This window comes from Tursiops truncatus, chromosome 12 (assembly GCF_011762595.2).
Source record: "Tursiops truncatus isolate mTurTru1 chromosome 12, mTurTru1.mat.Y, whole genome shotgun sequence".
Taxonomy (NCBI): Eukaryota; Metazoa; Chordata; class Mammalia; order Artiodactyla; family Delphinidae; genus Tursiops; species Tursiops truncatus.
This window is the reverse complement of record NC_047045.1, coordinates 58,288,204-58,304,383: the sequence shown is the minus strand read 5'-3', so window position 1 is coordinate 58,304,383 and position 16,180 is coordinate 58,288,204. Positions and strand designations below refer to the sequence as shown.

The 16,180-nt window shown below is 39.4% G+C and overlaps 1 protein-coding gene and 1 pseudogene across 4 annotated transcripts in view; one reads left to right on the top strand and one right to left on the bottom strand.

The window, feature by feature from the left end:
* AKAP7 (A-kinase anchoring protein 7) overlaps window positions 1-16,180 on the bottom strand; it is a 141,469-nt gene that overhangs the window by 94,972 nt on the left and 30,317 nt on the right. For all 4 annotated transcript variants that reach the window (XR_012324836.1, XM_073789597.1, XM_019951830.3 and 1 more), the window contains exon 5: window positions 10,128-10,288. Coding sequence is in view for 3 of the 4 variants with exons in the window: in XM_073789597.1 (XP_073645698.1) it covers window positions 10,128-10,288 (161 nt within the window). In the remaining variant the exon portion in view is untranslated. The remainder of the gene's footprint in view (window positions 1-10,127; window positions 10,289-16,180) is intronic.
* LOC101325030 (ubiquitin-like domain-containing CTD phosphatase 1 pseudogene) lies at window positions 5,732-6,790 on the top strand (annotated as a pseudogene).

The window sequence follows — 16,180 nt, the reverse complement described above, 5'->3', positions numbered from 1 at the left end:
CGGTCACCTTACTGTTTTTAAAGGAGGCAAGAATATACAATGGAGAAAAGACAGCCTCTTCAATAAGTGGTGCTGGGAAAACTGGACAGCTACATATAAAAGAATGAAATTAGAACACTCCCTAACACCATACACAAAAATAAATTCAAAATGGGTTAAAGACCTAAATGTAAGGCCAGACACTATAAAACTCTTTTCTGTTGTTGTTTTTTGTTTTTGTTTTTTTGCGGTACACAGGCCTCTCACTGTTGTGGCCTCTCCCATTGTGGAGCACAGGCTCCGGATGCATAGGTTCAGCGGCCATGGCTCATGGGCCCAGCTGCTCCGTGGCATGTGGTATCTTCCCGGACCGGGGCACGAACCCGTGTCCCCTGCATTGGCAGGCAGACTCTCAACCACTGCACCACCAGGGAAGCCCACTATAAAACTCATAATGGAAAACATAGGCAGAATACTCTATGACATAAATCACAGCAAGATCCTTTTAGACCCACCTCCTAGAGAAATGGAAATAAAAAACAAAAATAAACAAATGGGACCTAATGAAACTTCAAAGCTTTTGCACAGCAAAGGAAACCATAAACAAGATAAAAAGACAACCCTCAGAATGGGAAAAAGTATTTGCAAGTGAAGCAGCTGACAGAGGATTAATCTCCAAAATATACAGGCAGCTCATGCAGCTCAATATCAAAAAAACAAAGAACCCAATCCATAAATGGGCAGAAGATCTAAATAGACATTTCTCCAAAGAAGATTTACAGGTTGCCAACAAACACATGAAAGGATGCACAACGTCACTAATCATTAGAGAAATGCAAATCAAAACTACAATGAGGAATTTCCTGGTGGCGCAGTGGTTAAGAATCCGCCTGCCAATGCAGGGGTCATGGGTTCAAGCCCTGGTCCAGGAAGATCCCACATGCCGTGGAGCAACTAAGCCCGTGAGCCACAGTTACTGAGCCTGCGCTCTAGAGCCCGTGAGCCACAGCTACTGAGCCCGCATGCCACAACTACCGAAGCCCGCGCGCCACGCCTGCAGCCCGTGTTCCGCAATAAGAGAAGCCGCCACAATGAGAAGCCCGCACACCGCAGCGAAGAGTAGCCCCCGCTCACTGCAACTAGAAAAAGCCCGTGTGCAGCAATAAAGACCCAATGCAGCCAAAAATTAATTAATTAATTTAAAAAAAAAACTACAATGAGGTATCACCTCACACCGGTCAGAATGGCCATCATCAAAAAATTTACAAACAGGGCTTCCCCGGTGGTGCAGTGGTTGAGAGTCTGCCTGCCGATGCAGGGGACACGGGTTCGTGCCCCGGTCTGGGAAGATCCCACATGCTGCGGAGCGGCTGGGCCCGTGAGCCATGGCCGCTGAGCCTGCGCGTCCGGAGCCCGTGCTCCACAACGGGAGAGGCCACAACAGTGAGAGGCCCGTGTACCACAAAAAAAAAAAAAAAAAAAAAAATTTACAAACAATAAATGCTGGAGAGGGTATGGAGAAAAGGGAACCCTGTTGCGCTGTTAGTGGGAATGTAAATTGATATAGCTACTATGGAGAACAGTATGGAGGTTGCTCAAGAAACTAAAAATAGAACTACCATAAGACCCAGCAATCCCACTACTGGGCATGTACCCTGAGAAAACCATAATTCAAAGTCTTTTACCACAATGTTCATTGCAGCTCTATTTACAATAGCCAGGACATGGAAGCAACCTAAATTTCCACTGACAGATGAATGGATAAAGAAGATGTGGCACATATATACAATGGAATATTGCTCAGCCATAAGGAGGAACGAAACTGAGTTATTTGTAATGAGGTGGATGGACCTCAAGTCTCTCATACAGAGTGAATTAAGTCAGAAAGAGAAACACAAATACCGTATGCTAACACATATATATGGAATCTAAAAAAAAAAAAAAAAGGTTCTGAAGAACTTACGGGCAGGACAGGAAAAAAGACACAGACATAGAGAATGGACCTGAGGACACAGGAAGGGGAGAAGCGTAAGCTGGGACGAAGTGACAGAGAGGCATGGACATATATACACTACCAAATGTAAAATAGATAGCTAGTGGGAAGCAGCCTCATAGCACAGGGAGATCAGCTCGGTGCTTTGTGACCACCTAGAGGGTGGAGATATGGGGATATATGTATATGTATAGCTGAGTCACTTTTTTATACAGCAGAAACTAGCACACCATTTTAAAGCAATTATACTCCAACAAAGATGTTAAAAAAAAAAAAAAAAAGGAACACAGAATATGGAGCCAGACTGCCTGGATTTGCGTCCTGGCTCTACCACTTACTAACAAATTATTTAGCCTCTTTTGCCTCAGATTCCCAACTGTAAAACGGGGGTGATGACAGTCATCCCTGTCTCACATAGTTGTCAAGATTGAAAGGGTTAACATTTGTAAGATGATTAGAATAATATCCAGCATAAAGTAAATCCATTTAAGTGTTTGATTGAAAATCAAGTAAAATAAAAGATATAGGGAATATGCCACCCCAAAATGTGCCACTTGGGCATAAGACATATTTTGAGCTAGAGACAAAGAGAATCAATAGATGCAAAAAGAAACTTTCCCAGAGCTTCCCTTGTCTGACCAAAAGCAGACACTTGTGAAAAATGAGGACTGCCAAAATTCCCCTCTCCTGGGGAATTTGTATGGCCAAGGTGGACCTATACACACAAACCTTACTCCATTAGAGCCCCCCCCCACAGTCTGCCCGCCCTGAAAGCTTAAAACCCTTTTCCTTTGTCTTGTCACTTCTCTACAAATTTATTATTCTTCTGTTAAGATGCTATATGAGCCCACATTCTAGCCACCCCTGTGAGTTACTCTTCATTGAGGTTTCACCCATGTGATGTGTACTGGACACATTACTAAACTCTTTGCTTTTCCCTTGTTAATCTGTTGTCAGTCTAAGTCTACAGGGTCCCTGGGGGAGAATCTAGGAGGGTAGAAGGAAAAACAATTTGTCCCTATACGGGACAATGGAAAGGGTAAAAAGAGAGGTGAGAGGGGAGAAGAAGTATGAGGATTTGTGCCTGAAGGCCTGCACAGAGGCAGGGCGTGCAACAAGAGGCTCTGAGGGCCCTCTCGGGAGCGGGGCTGTGATTCAGACATTCTGGCTGGGGAGAAAAGCTTCTCTTTGCTTAGTTCTAAATGATGTGTGGCTAAGGTGTGCTGATGTCTCTGAAGACAGCTTAGTCCAGCCATTAAGAGGAAGGGTCAGCAGGCTGCTGGGATGCCCATCTGCCTGTGGTGGTTAGAAGTGCAAGAGCAGAACAGCTTAGAAAAAGGCCCGAAGATACCAGCAACTGAACAGAATCCCCACAAGGAGCAGAAACACAGGGCATATACTCTCCATCTTTTGGGGAACATGACGGTCATAATAAGAGAAAGAGTAATGTTCAAATGAACACCCTGAAAACCTTTCATTTTTCCTTTTATGAGATAAATGCACTTGGAATCTTTTATCATGCTAAACAAGCACATTTTTCTCATTTAAAAAAAAAGATGTGCAAGGACTATTATAATCCCAGCAGGCTAAATTTTTAGCAATCTCTCAATCTAATACACTTCTTAACAAAATTACATTTCACACAAAAAAATGAATGAAATCACATTCATTTCTATGCAAAAAGCTTCCAGTGCAATTTCATCACTGTAAAATGTGGAGAAATGACATGTAAATGCCTAATTTTCAATACCTTCTTAGCTCTATGAGCTGTTGTGTACTGCTTGGCAAGCAGAAGGTGCTTTTTATTCTGGAAAAACAGGATCACTCAAGGTCAAGGTAGTAAGCTGAGACACAGTCTTGGCTGCTGTATACCAGCTCCCTCAAGCGGCTACCACCATAAACCTACATGTACACAGTGCACAAAAATGGGCGTGGTCTCTTTTTGTTTCTATTTTCATTACACTAGGAGGTGGATCGAAAAAGATCTTGCTGTGATTTATGTCAGAGAGTGTTCTTCCTATGTTTTCCTCTAAGAGTTTCATAGTGTCCAGTCTTACATTTAGGTCTCTAATCCATTTTGAGTTTATTTTTGTGTATGGTGTTAGGGAGTGTTCTAATTTCATTCTTTTATATGTAGCTGTCCAGTTTTCCCAGCAGCACTTATTGAAGAGACTGTCTTTTCTCCATTGTATATTCTTGCCTCCTTTATCAAAGATAAGGTGACCATATGTGTGTGGGTTTATCTCTGGGCTTTCAATCCTGTTCCATTGATCTATATTTCTGTTTTTGTGCCAGTACCATACTGTCTTGATTACTGTAGCTCTGTAGCATAGTCTGAAGTCAGGGAGCCTGATTCCTCCAGCTCCTTTTTTCCTTCTCAAGATTGCTTTGGCTATTCGTGGTCTTTTGTGTTTCCGTACAATAGCCAGGAAACGGAAGCAACCTAAATGTCCACTGACAGAGGAATGAATAAAGAAGATGTGGGGGCTTCCCTGGTGGCACAGTGGTTGAGAGTCCGCCTGCCGATGCAGGGGACACGGGTTCGTGCTCCAGTCCAGGAAGATACCACATGCCACGAAGCAGCTGGGCCCATGAGCCACGGCCTCTGAGCCTGCGCGTCCGGAGCCTGTGCTCCGCAACGGGAGAGGCCACAACAGTGAGAGGCCCACGTACCTCAAGAAAAAAAAAGAAGATGTGGTACATTTATACAATGGAATATTATTCAGTCATAAAAAAGGATGAAATAATTCCATTTACAGCAACATGCATGGACCTAGAGATTGTCATACTGAGTGAAGTCAGACAGAGAAAGACAAATACCATATGATATCATTTATATGTGGAATCTTAAAAAATTGTACAAATGAACTTATTTACAAAACAGAAATGGAGTCACAGATTTAGAAAACAAACTTATTGTTACCAAGTGGGAAAGAGGTGGGGAGGGATAAATTGGGAGATTGGGATTGACATATACACACTACTATATATAAAATAGATAACTAATCTTTACAAAGGCTGCAAATGAACTTATCTACAAAACAGAAATAGAGTTACAGATGTAGAAAATAAACTTACAGTTACGGGGTGGGGGAGGGATAAACTGGAAGACTAGGATTGACACATACACACTACTATATATAAAACGGATAACTAATACCTACTGTATAGCACAGGGAACTCTACTCAATACTCTGTAATGGCCTATATGGGAAACGAACCTAAAAAAGAGTGGATATATGTATATGTATATCAGATTCATTTTGCTGTACACCTAAAACTAACACAACATTGTAAATCAACTATATCCCAATAAAAATTATTAAAGAAAAAAAAAGATGGGCGTGGTCTCTTCAGCCCACAGGCATCTACCAAAAATAAGTTACTAACTCATCAATTCAGACTTCATTAGTTCAAAATGCATAATAATTTTCTTCAATATTACACATTAATTCTAAATTACTCTTTACCCTGTAAATTTTCAATAATGAGTTCAAATATTAGTATCTAAAATTCAGTCCTTTTTTCGTAACAACTGTGAAATATTTTAAGAATTTGTTTCTTTTAACTTGAAAATTGAAAAACTCTATGAAAATTAGGTAAATCAGACTATTCATGAACTATAATTTTCAACTATTTTTCAAGTTAGTTTCACTTCATAACATATACTTAAACTTAACTTCTTTATCAACACTTTAATAATTAAAGTTATGTTCTTTAAAATTTTTTCCTGGGCTGCTGCCGGTTCCGCCGCGCTCCAGGTATCTTTTTCTGAATGCAAGCTGCCTCATCGTATGTTTCAAGGATGGCTCTTCCTATCATTGTAAAATGGGGCAGACAGGAATATTCAGTGACCACACTTTCAGAAGATGATACTGCGCTAGATCTCAATTTCTCAAGACCCTTACGGGAGTGTTACCAAAACGTCAGAAGTTACCTGGACTCAAAGTTAAAGGCAAACCTACAGAAAATTATGTTAAGCTTGGAGCTCTCAAACTGAAACCAAATACTAAAATCATGATGATGCGAACTCATGAGGAGAGCTTGGAAGATGCCTTAGGTCCACCTCCTGACAATGATGATGTTGTTAACGACTCTGATATTGAAGATGAAGTAGTTGAAGCAGAAAATAGGGAGGAAAACCTACTGAAAATTTCCCACAGAGTAAAAGAGTACAAAGTGGAAATTTTGAATCCTCCCAGGGAAGGGAAAAAACCTTTGGTACTAGGTGTTGATTATATATTATTTGACCATAGTCTCTTGTGCAGATACTGGGATAGAATTAATGTGGCCATATCTTCATGAATACCTAACATCTGCATATGAGGATTATGACATTGTTATCTGATCTGAAGTGGATTGAAGCTAAAATGAAAGAGCTGGGAGTGAGTACAAATGCAAATTACAAGATTATCTTCATGTTGGACAGTGCTGCTATGATAACAGTGCATACTCCAAGGAGAGGATTAATAGATGTAAAGCCTCTTGGTGTTATATGGGGAAAGTTTTCAGAGTTTTACAGCAAAAAAACCCATCATGTTTGATGACATAGGAAGAAATTTTCTAATGAACCCACAGAATGGACTAAAGCTAAGACCTTTTATGAAAGCACACCTAAATCAAGATAAAGACAAAGAACTTTTAAAATTAACCCAGTACCTCAAGGAAACAGCAAAGTTAGATGACTTTTTGGACCTAAATCACAAATATTGGGAAAGGTATCTCTCAAAGAAGCAAGGACAGTAGTTACAAGCTATACTGGCAGTTACTGAAGATGCTTGAGATCCACGAATTTCTTTTCGCTTTTATGCTAAAGATCATTATGACAGTGCTGTACATTGCAGTAAATACCAGACTGCTTATACTTGGTCTTCCAGTTTTTTGTAAATTTAATTTTATGTTTTTTGAAGATCACAGCGATATGCAAAAAAAAAAAAAAGAAAACCTTTTTCCCCCTGTAGGAATATACTGTAACTCCTGAAAAACATTTTCTCCAGCATAGAGTACTGAGTTTTTTTCCACACACACACACACAAAAAGTGGACAAAAGCGTATACTTAACAATGTCATTTTGTGACTTTGGAAACAAGTATGTCTTGTGTTTTTGTCTCACTGTGTTTTTATCTAAGCCCAAACCCAATCTGAAAATACTATTTTTAAAACCAAAATAAGAAAAGTTTTTAGTAAGAAACCTAGTTTGGTATGCTTAAAACCACTGAGAGTTTTTCTTATTCCTTTGTCATAAACACAATTTCTCTTATTACTTCACTACTTAACATCTCTAAATTCTGAGCTGTCTCAGTTTGGTGTGTATGTGTGTCAGTGTTCTTTAAGCAAAACTGTAAAATGTCTGCTCTGATAGATATGTCATAGTGTGACAAACAAAAAACATGAGAATGAGGAATGAAACTAAGGAACAAGAGTGTGTTTCTTTGTGCTAGCCAAGTAGAAGCACTCCTGCCTAAAACCACTGTCCTAAAAGCAGTTAAAGGCAGTACATTTTGAAATGGGACGTATCGCTGGTTCAGCCCTAAAAAGCATGAACAAAAAGTTTTTGTCCTGTTCCAGCTCTGTCTTCTCTAAGTGCAAACACTGTGTTGCAGTGAAAATATCTAGCCATAAGATTAAAAAGAAAAATTTATTTGCAATGCTTATGCCTGTAGATATGTAATATGACCACTGTTTTGTGTTGACAGTATTGCTTTATACAGTTTTCTATCTGAAAGGAATCTGATTCTTTCAAATAAATACGGTACGTATTGTTCTTACGGGGGACTATTTCCGTGATGTAAACAATAAATTCCTTTTCTTAAAAAAAAAAAATTTCCTTCTTTCGATTAAGTCAACTAGCTCTGCCTCCTTTATGTTGAACAAATAAGAGTTTAATATTCTTGTATAAGCATACACATATACATAGTTTATAACAATAATCTAAGAAATGTATTACCCTGGTCAATGGAATATATTCTTCTGAAAGTTGTAATATATTTGAAAAAGTTTATAAAATATGACACAAAAACAAATGACATTATTTACTGATCCTGTTGGACTAAAGCAATACTAATCCTGAGGCATTCTTTTAAAAATAAATCTAATGAAGTAAAATATTAACAAAAATTCCATGTATTGAACATCTGGACTATCTGAACTCTACACAAATTGAGGCTCAACTAAACTTCACTGAAATTTTCCATATACATATTCAAATATTTAGATTTCTTATAAAATTGCATAAAAACTATAATCCAGGGAATTCCCTGGCGGTCCAGTGGTTAGGACTCCGTGCTTCCACTGCAGGGGGCACGGGTTCGATCCCTGGTGGGGAACTAAGATCCCGCATGCTGCAGGACGCAGCTAAAAAAAATTAAAAAATAAAAAACATAATCCAAAACAACAATATACACACAAAATTAAAAGTAAGTGATAATATGAGTAGACAGAGTGCCATTCTATTTTCCGTTTCTTGTAATGTTTTGTTTAAACATTTAGAAAAGTATATATATTTTTAAGAAACAGTCTCTGGCATCTAGAAAGGAATTACAGGGGCAGTGGCCTTTTCTAAAATGACAAACCAACATCCTTGAGCTCAGAGTCACGCTAAAGCTGGTGAGATTTCACATTCCTCACCACACAATGGCTCTTTCATCAATACTGGAAACTGCCTTTGTGAGAATATTGCTAAGAATGGATGGAATTCTCAATGTTGCAAGCACCCATTGAATTATTTAAAAGAACAATGAATGAATGACTAATTAGAAATGTTTCTTGAGCTCAGACATATTTATATTACAAAAGGAAAGACCTGAATCTAGCATTCTCTCCAGAGCAGTTCAGGATGAACAGATTAAGTCTGTTAACTGAAGGCATGGGTTCCCAAATGCTTTGCCATCAAAACTGTTAGAGTTGCCTTCTCCTTGGCCAACTAATGATTTTAAATCCTACTTGACTCATGACTATTGTTTAATTGCTTGCTTGTTTGTTGTTTATACATACTTTGCTCCACAAAAGAAAAACTTAACCAACAATGAAATGAAATCTGATCCTCACCCCTAAAGAGGTGCACTTTTGAATGGGCAACTAAAAACTGCATAAAGACAATATATTAAGTTTTTTAAAAAGTATGTCTCAAAAGATCTCATACAATATGATATCCTTTTTATAAGATTAAAACCAATTAAAAATACATATACTTGGGAAGAATACAAGGAAATAAACCCTGACTTCAGGATGATGGTTAGCTTAAATGAAGGAAGGCCAAAGGATAGATTAATGAAAACGACAACATGGTTAGTTTACTACCAAGGTCCTAGCTTTTGTTTTGGGTGGTGGATTCCCAGATGATTATGAAATTATTTTAAGACAGATAAACAGATAGATAAAAATAAACCCAGCATGGAGCAATGATGAGAGTGTGTTATGAATCAAGGATTATTGAATCTGAAATGAGATGACATGAAATGACCTGGCACAATATGAGAGGAAATGAAAATAAAAATTGTTTCATTAACAATTGTTTTACTAACACCCAAATTATGATCTCTGGATCATCTTTAAAAAGCACTCAACCAGGTCTTATAATTTCCTGCTTCTATTTCCCTGACATTTTCAATTGTGCTGCACAAAGCAATGTGTTCTCCAATGGATGTGAGACCTTCTACCACCACCAATGGACTTTCTGCTCCTAGAGCAGTACCTAAACAGGAAGGTAAAAAGGTAGCACAGAGAAAAATGCTGCTGATTCATCTACTGATTCTCCAGAATGGAGCTGACAATGCCCACAAGCCTCCAAATAGGCAACTGGTGATTCTTATTAATTCACTCAATACTTACGAAATGCCAACTACACGTCAAATGTCATGATAAGCGTTGGATCCTTCACACTCATGATTAGGACAGTCCTAACAAATACCTGATCCAGTCCATCATCTTCCAGAATCAACATATTCCTCAGGTCAAAGAATCAAGATAACTTTTCCCACCCTTTATTTGGCTACTTCCCTATACAAACAAATGCTGAAGCAGCTCACTTATAAAGTGAGGTTACACTGGCTCCCCAAAATTAAAAGATGTCAAATCTCTATTATAAGAATTGGGAGAAAAAAATTGCTTCTTCAACAGATGAGATTTCATGTAAGTATATCACTGTTTGTTTTACCTGCTATCTCCAAAAGTGGGTTTATGTGATCTCCTTCTGCCAGCTTCACAAATCCAACCTGATTTCCAAAAGTGTCAACCCCTTCAAAGGGCAAAGTCAAAGTTTTTCCTTGGAGGATTTCTTCCACAAATGGTTTTAATTCCAAAAGAGCATCAATACCACTGGTAAGAAATAATATATTTTTCAGTAACATATTAAGTAATAAAATATACAAAACCAAATGAGAAACAGTTTTAGAAAGATAAATTTTTATACTTGTACTAATTACTTTAATGTTCAAAATACCTTCAAAATCTAATCAATATGATCAAAATAAAACTAATATTAATTTTTAACAAAATCTGTAGAAATGAATTAATCTTTACCTAATTATAATTTATTTTATATTAAAGACACAAAAGAAGATATAGTTCACCAAAAGGTTTTTAACCAAGGAAATACTGCATGGACAACTAAAAAAGAATATTACTGACAGTATATTGCAGAAAAACCTAATACCTCCAAAACATTATATTAGATTATGTGAAAGTTCTAGATTCTTGTTAAAAGTACTAATACTTATATAGTATTTACTATTTGTGAGGCACTCTACTAAAATTTAAAATACGTTATCTCCTTAAAATATAATAGTCTCCACAATAAGATAATTTATTATACTTGGGTTCAACCAAAGTGCAATTTATATTTACCAACTACAGCTACATAAGTTTGCTGTATCTGTTTAGCCTCTATGGGCTAAATAGCCTCTAAGAGCTATTCTGTGTTTCAAATGCATTATTTTTCTTTCTAAAAATAAATGTTTACTATATTAGTGAATTAGACATTATAAAGTTTGGAATATTTTGAAAATTAAGATCAATTATTTCCATAGTAAGAGGAGTTTGGTATAGGTACTTTATTATGAGAAAAAAATAAAATCTCACTAGAGGGCAGCAATTACTCAAAAAAGAACTAAGGACATCATTACATTATGGAGAGGGGTTTAAAACACCCTTCTGGTGAACCACCATTAATTTAAATTATCTTGATCAGCAATTTGTTCGCCAGTAGTAATTATGTCAAATGTGTGAAAAGAAATTTAGGAATTTTTCTAGATCTTTCATATTTCTAAATTAGTATTCGTATAAAAGTTTTAACTGATTTTCATCCATAGCTCCCATGCTGAGTCTTGTTTCTCTGTCAAAACAGTACATAATACTTCAAAATAGCTTTAGAAACGTCAGCATTTCTCGTTGTACCTCCAAATCCACATCCAAAATCCAATCTTGCCTACCTGTATTTATGTTCATCCAAAAAGACACACTTCTGCTATAATACTGTCCTTCACCACACACTGACTTAAAGCATGTGAAAACAGATCAGCCACTTCCGGCTCATCTACCGTAAATGAGGGGAATTCAATATACTCATTTTAAATGTAATTCTATATGAAAGTAGGCCACCCTGAAGGTCAGGATTTTTCAGAGACAGTGAATTCTATACCCCATTTTTCTTTGAAGAAATATAGACGATCTAAATTCAGTCCAGTTTTTCAGTTCTTCAGTATCATAAATCAATAAATTTGTCCTAATGAGATGTCACTGGTCACAGAGTGAAAGGAGTCATAGTGCCTACTGATAAATATCACTAACTTTCAAATTCTTTTAAATAGAGTATCTTTTCAAGAACGGTTTATGGAAAGACTTCTTTATGGTAAAATGAATAGAGTACAGGCACGTAGGAAACAATTCTGAAACCAGAGTTCAGACCCAAAGGTTGTACTTAAAACTAAAATAGGGCAGCGTCTTTGCAAATCAGCATCTGGGCTAACATATTTCTATTCTTTCTTCTGCACTGTGAGGACACAAAGGGTGATAACTACCTGAAGAAATTCATTATTAAAAAAAGTTTCTGCACACTTCATATCCAATCCATTGATCAATACTTTATTAAACACCTAAAATATGATACTAGACTTCAAAAAGTAAGAATACAGAACAAGAAACCAACAATATGTGTCTCTAGCATATTATACTGTATAGGATGAAAGGTAAAATTTAAAAATTAGGGACTTAGAAAATCCTTCATATAAACAATGTCTTACCAGGAAATCCAATCAGTTTCACTCTCACTATACAGCTACCCAAAATGAAGCCACACCTTGAATCTCATCATCACCTAAAAGTCAATACTTCTGCCACAAACACTTCCCTGGTTCCCCAAACCAGAAGCAAATCTTCTCTCCTTTGCAATTCCATTAATACTTTACACCAACTGAAACATACCACTTTTTACATTTATCTGTTATAGCTACTTGGGTCCGTATGACCTAGTCAACTACCTGGTATAATCCATGAGTACAAGATCCATTCATGGTTCATCTTTATTTTCGCCAAAGCACTTAGCTCAGTACCTAACACATGGTTGGAAATTAATGTTGGTCGAACTGTAAAATACTATCTTGTCTATACAGCAAACTTCAACTATTACTTAGATCTTTCATTACAACTTAGTCAAGAATAATTGCTAAATTGCAAATATCTGGTCATCATTTTCCAGTAGAGCTGTGACTCCCAGTATCATAAAGTAGCATAAGAATGTCACTTTAATCCTTCAAACACAAAGTAGACTTGCTAAATATTTAATTTTTTACACAAAACTGAAATTTGCAAACAGACATTGTAAAACATGGGGCTGAATGACTCAGACTGTCACTGTGCTCTGTACTGTAACTCTTTAACAAGTGATGCCACAATTAAGGGCAACACAATGCTTCCTAGTTCAGGACTGTCCCATGTACTGCAGGTGATTTAGTAACACTGAGACCTGCCCATAAATGCCCACGGCACTCCTCAGTAATTGTGACAACCAAAAATACCCCCCAAAATATTTCTAAAAGTCTCCTAGAGGAACCTTCAAGATGGCAGAGGAGTAAGACGTGGAGATCACCTTCCTCCCCACAAATACATCAAAAATACATCTACATGTGGAACAACTCCTACAGAACACCTACTGAACTCTGGCAGAAGACCTCAGACTTCCCAGAAGGCAAGAAACTCCCCATGTACCTGGGTAGGGCAAAAGAAAAAAGAAAAAACAGAGACAAAAGAATAAGGACAGGACCTGCACCTCTGGGAGGGAGCCGTGAAGGAGGAAAAGTTTCCACGCACTAGGAAGCCCCCTCGCGGGCGGAGACTGCGGGTGGCGGAGGGGGAAGCTTCAGAGCCACAGAGGAGAGCGCAGCCACAGGGGTGCGGAGGGCAAAGCGGAGAGATTCCCGCACAGAGGATCGGTGCCGACCAGCACTCACCAGCCCGAGAGGCTTGTCTGATCACCCGCCGGGGCGGGCGGGGCTGCGAGCTGAGGCTCGGGCTTCGGAGGTCGGATCCCAGGGAGAGGACTGGGGTTGGCTGCGTGAACACAGCCTGAAGGGGGCTAGTGCGCCACAGCTAGCCGGGAGGGAGTCTGGGAAAGTCTGGAGCTGCCAAAGAGGCAAGAGAACATTGTTTTGGGCTGCGTGAGGAGAGGGGATTCCTTCCCCATCTGCCCACAGAAGGCAGAGCACCACCTAAACGAGGTCCAGAGACAAGCACAAGCCGGACACCAGAGACGGGCATGAAACGTTAATGCTGCTGCTGCCGCCACCAAGAAGCCTGTGTGCGAGCACAGGCCACTCTCCACACTCCCCACTGGGAGCCTGTGCAGCCCGCCACTGCCAGGGTCCCGTAGACCAGGGACAACTTTCCCGGGAGAACAAATGGTGCGCCTCAGGCTGTTGCAACGTCACGATGGCCTCTACTGCCACAGGCTCGCCCCGCATTCCAATTATAAATACTGTACCCCTCCCTCCCCCTGGCCTGAATGAGCTAGAGCCCCAATCAGCCACTGCTTTAACCCCATGCTGTATGCGTGGGAACAGATACCTGAGGGCTACCTACATGCAGAGGCGGGTCCAAATCCAAAGCTGAACCCCAGAAGCTGTGCGAACAAAGAAGAGAAAGGGAAAGCTCTCCCAGCAGCCTCAGGAGCAGCGGATTAAAGCTCCACAAACAATTTGATGTATTCTGTACCTGTGGAATACCTGAATAGACAATGAATCATCCCAAAACTGAGGAGTTGGATGTTGGGAGCAACTGTAGACATGGCGTGTGCTGTCTGCGACAGTTTTATTTCTAATTTTTATGTTTATCTTAGTTTAGTGTTTAGCGCTTGTTATCATTGGTGGATTTCTTTACTGGATTGGTTGCTCTTTTTCTTTTTACTATTATTATTATTTTTTTTAATAATCTTTCTTTCTTTCCTCCCTTCCTTCCTTCCTCCCTCCCTCCCTCCCTCCCTCTCTCTCTCTCTCTCTTTCTTTCTCACTTTTCTTCTGAGCCATGTGGCTGACAGGGTCTTGGTACTCCGGGCTGGTGTCAGGCCCGAGCCTCCGAGGTGGAAGAGCCGAGTTCAGGACATCGGTCCACCAGAGACCTCCCAGCTCCACGTAATATCACTCAGCGAGAGCTCTCCCAGAGATCTCCATCTCAACACTAAGACCCAGCTCCACCAAACAGCCAGCAAACTCCAGTGCCGGACACCCCAGGCCAAACAACCAGCAAGACAGGAACCTAACCCCACCCATTAGCAGAGAGGCTGCCTACAATCATACTAACTTTACAGATACCCCCAAACACACCACCAGATGTGGCCATGCCCACCAGAAAGACAATATCCAGCCCCACCCACTATAACACAGGCACCAGTCCCCTCCAACAGGAAGCCTACACAAGCCACTAAACAAGCCTCACCCACTGGGGGCAGACACCAAAAACAACAGGAACTACGAACCTGCAGCCTGCGAAAAGGAAACCCCAAACACAGTAAGTTAAGCAAAATGGGAAGACAGAGAAATATGCAGCAGGTGAAGGAGCAAGGTAAAAACCCACCAGACCAAACAAATGAAGAGGAAATAGGCAGTCTACCTGAAAAAGAATTGAGAGTAATGATAGCAAAGATGATCCAAAATCTTGGAAATAGAATGGAGAAAATACAGGAAACGTTTAACAAGGATCTAGAAAACTAAAGAGCAAACAAACAATGATGAACAACACAATAAATGAAATTAAAAGTTCTCTAAAAGGAATCAATAGCAGAATAACTGAGGCAGAAGAACGGATAAGTGACCTGGAAGATAAAATAGTGGAAATAGCTACTGCAGAGCAGAATAAAGAAAACTGAATGAAAAGAATTGAGGACAATCTCAGACACCTCGGGGACAATATTAAATGCACCAACATTTGAATTATAGGGGTCTCAGAAAAAGAGAAAAAGAAAGGGTCTGAGAAAATATATGAAGAGATTACAGTTGCAAACTTCCCTAACATGGGAAAGGAAATAGTCAATCAAGTCCAGGAAGCACAGAGAGTCCCATACAGGATAAATCCAAGAAGAAACATGCCAAGACACATAATAATCAAACTATCAAAAATTAAATACAAAGAAAAAATATTAAGGGCTTCCCTGGTGGCACAGTGGTTGAGAGTCTGCCTGCTGATGCAGGGGACACGGGTTCGTGCCCCGGTCTGGGAAGATCCCACATGCCACGGAGTGGCTGGGCCCGTGAGCCATGGCCGCTGAGCCTGCGCGTCCGGAGCCTGTGCTCCACAACAAGAGAGGCCACAACAGTGAGAGGCCCATGTACCGCAAAAAAAAAAAAAAAAAAAAAAAAAAAATTAAAAGCAGCAAGGGAAAAGCAACAAATAACATACAAGGGAATCCCCATAAGTTTAACAGCTGATCTTTCAGCAGAAACACTGCAAGCCAGAAGGGAGTGGCAGGACATATTTAAAGTGATGAAAGGGAAAAACCTACAACCAAGATTACTCTACTCAGCAAGGATCTCATTGAGATTCAATGGAGAAATCAAAAGCTTTACAGACAAGCAAAAGCTAAGAGAATTCAGCACCATCAAACCAGCTTTACAACAAACGGTAAAGGAACTTCTCTAGGCACGAAACACAAGAGAAGGAAAGACCTACAAAAACAAACCCAAAACAATTAGAAAATGGTAATAGGAACATACATATTGATAA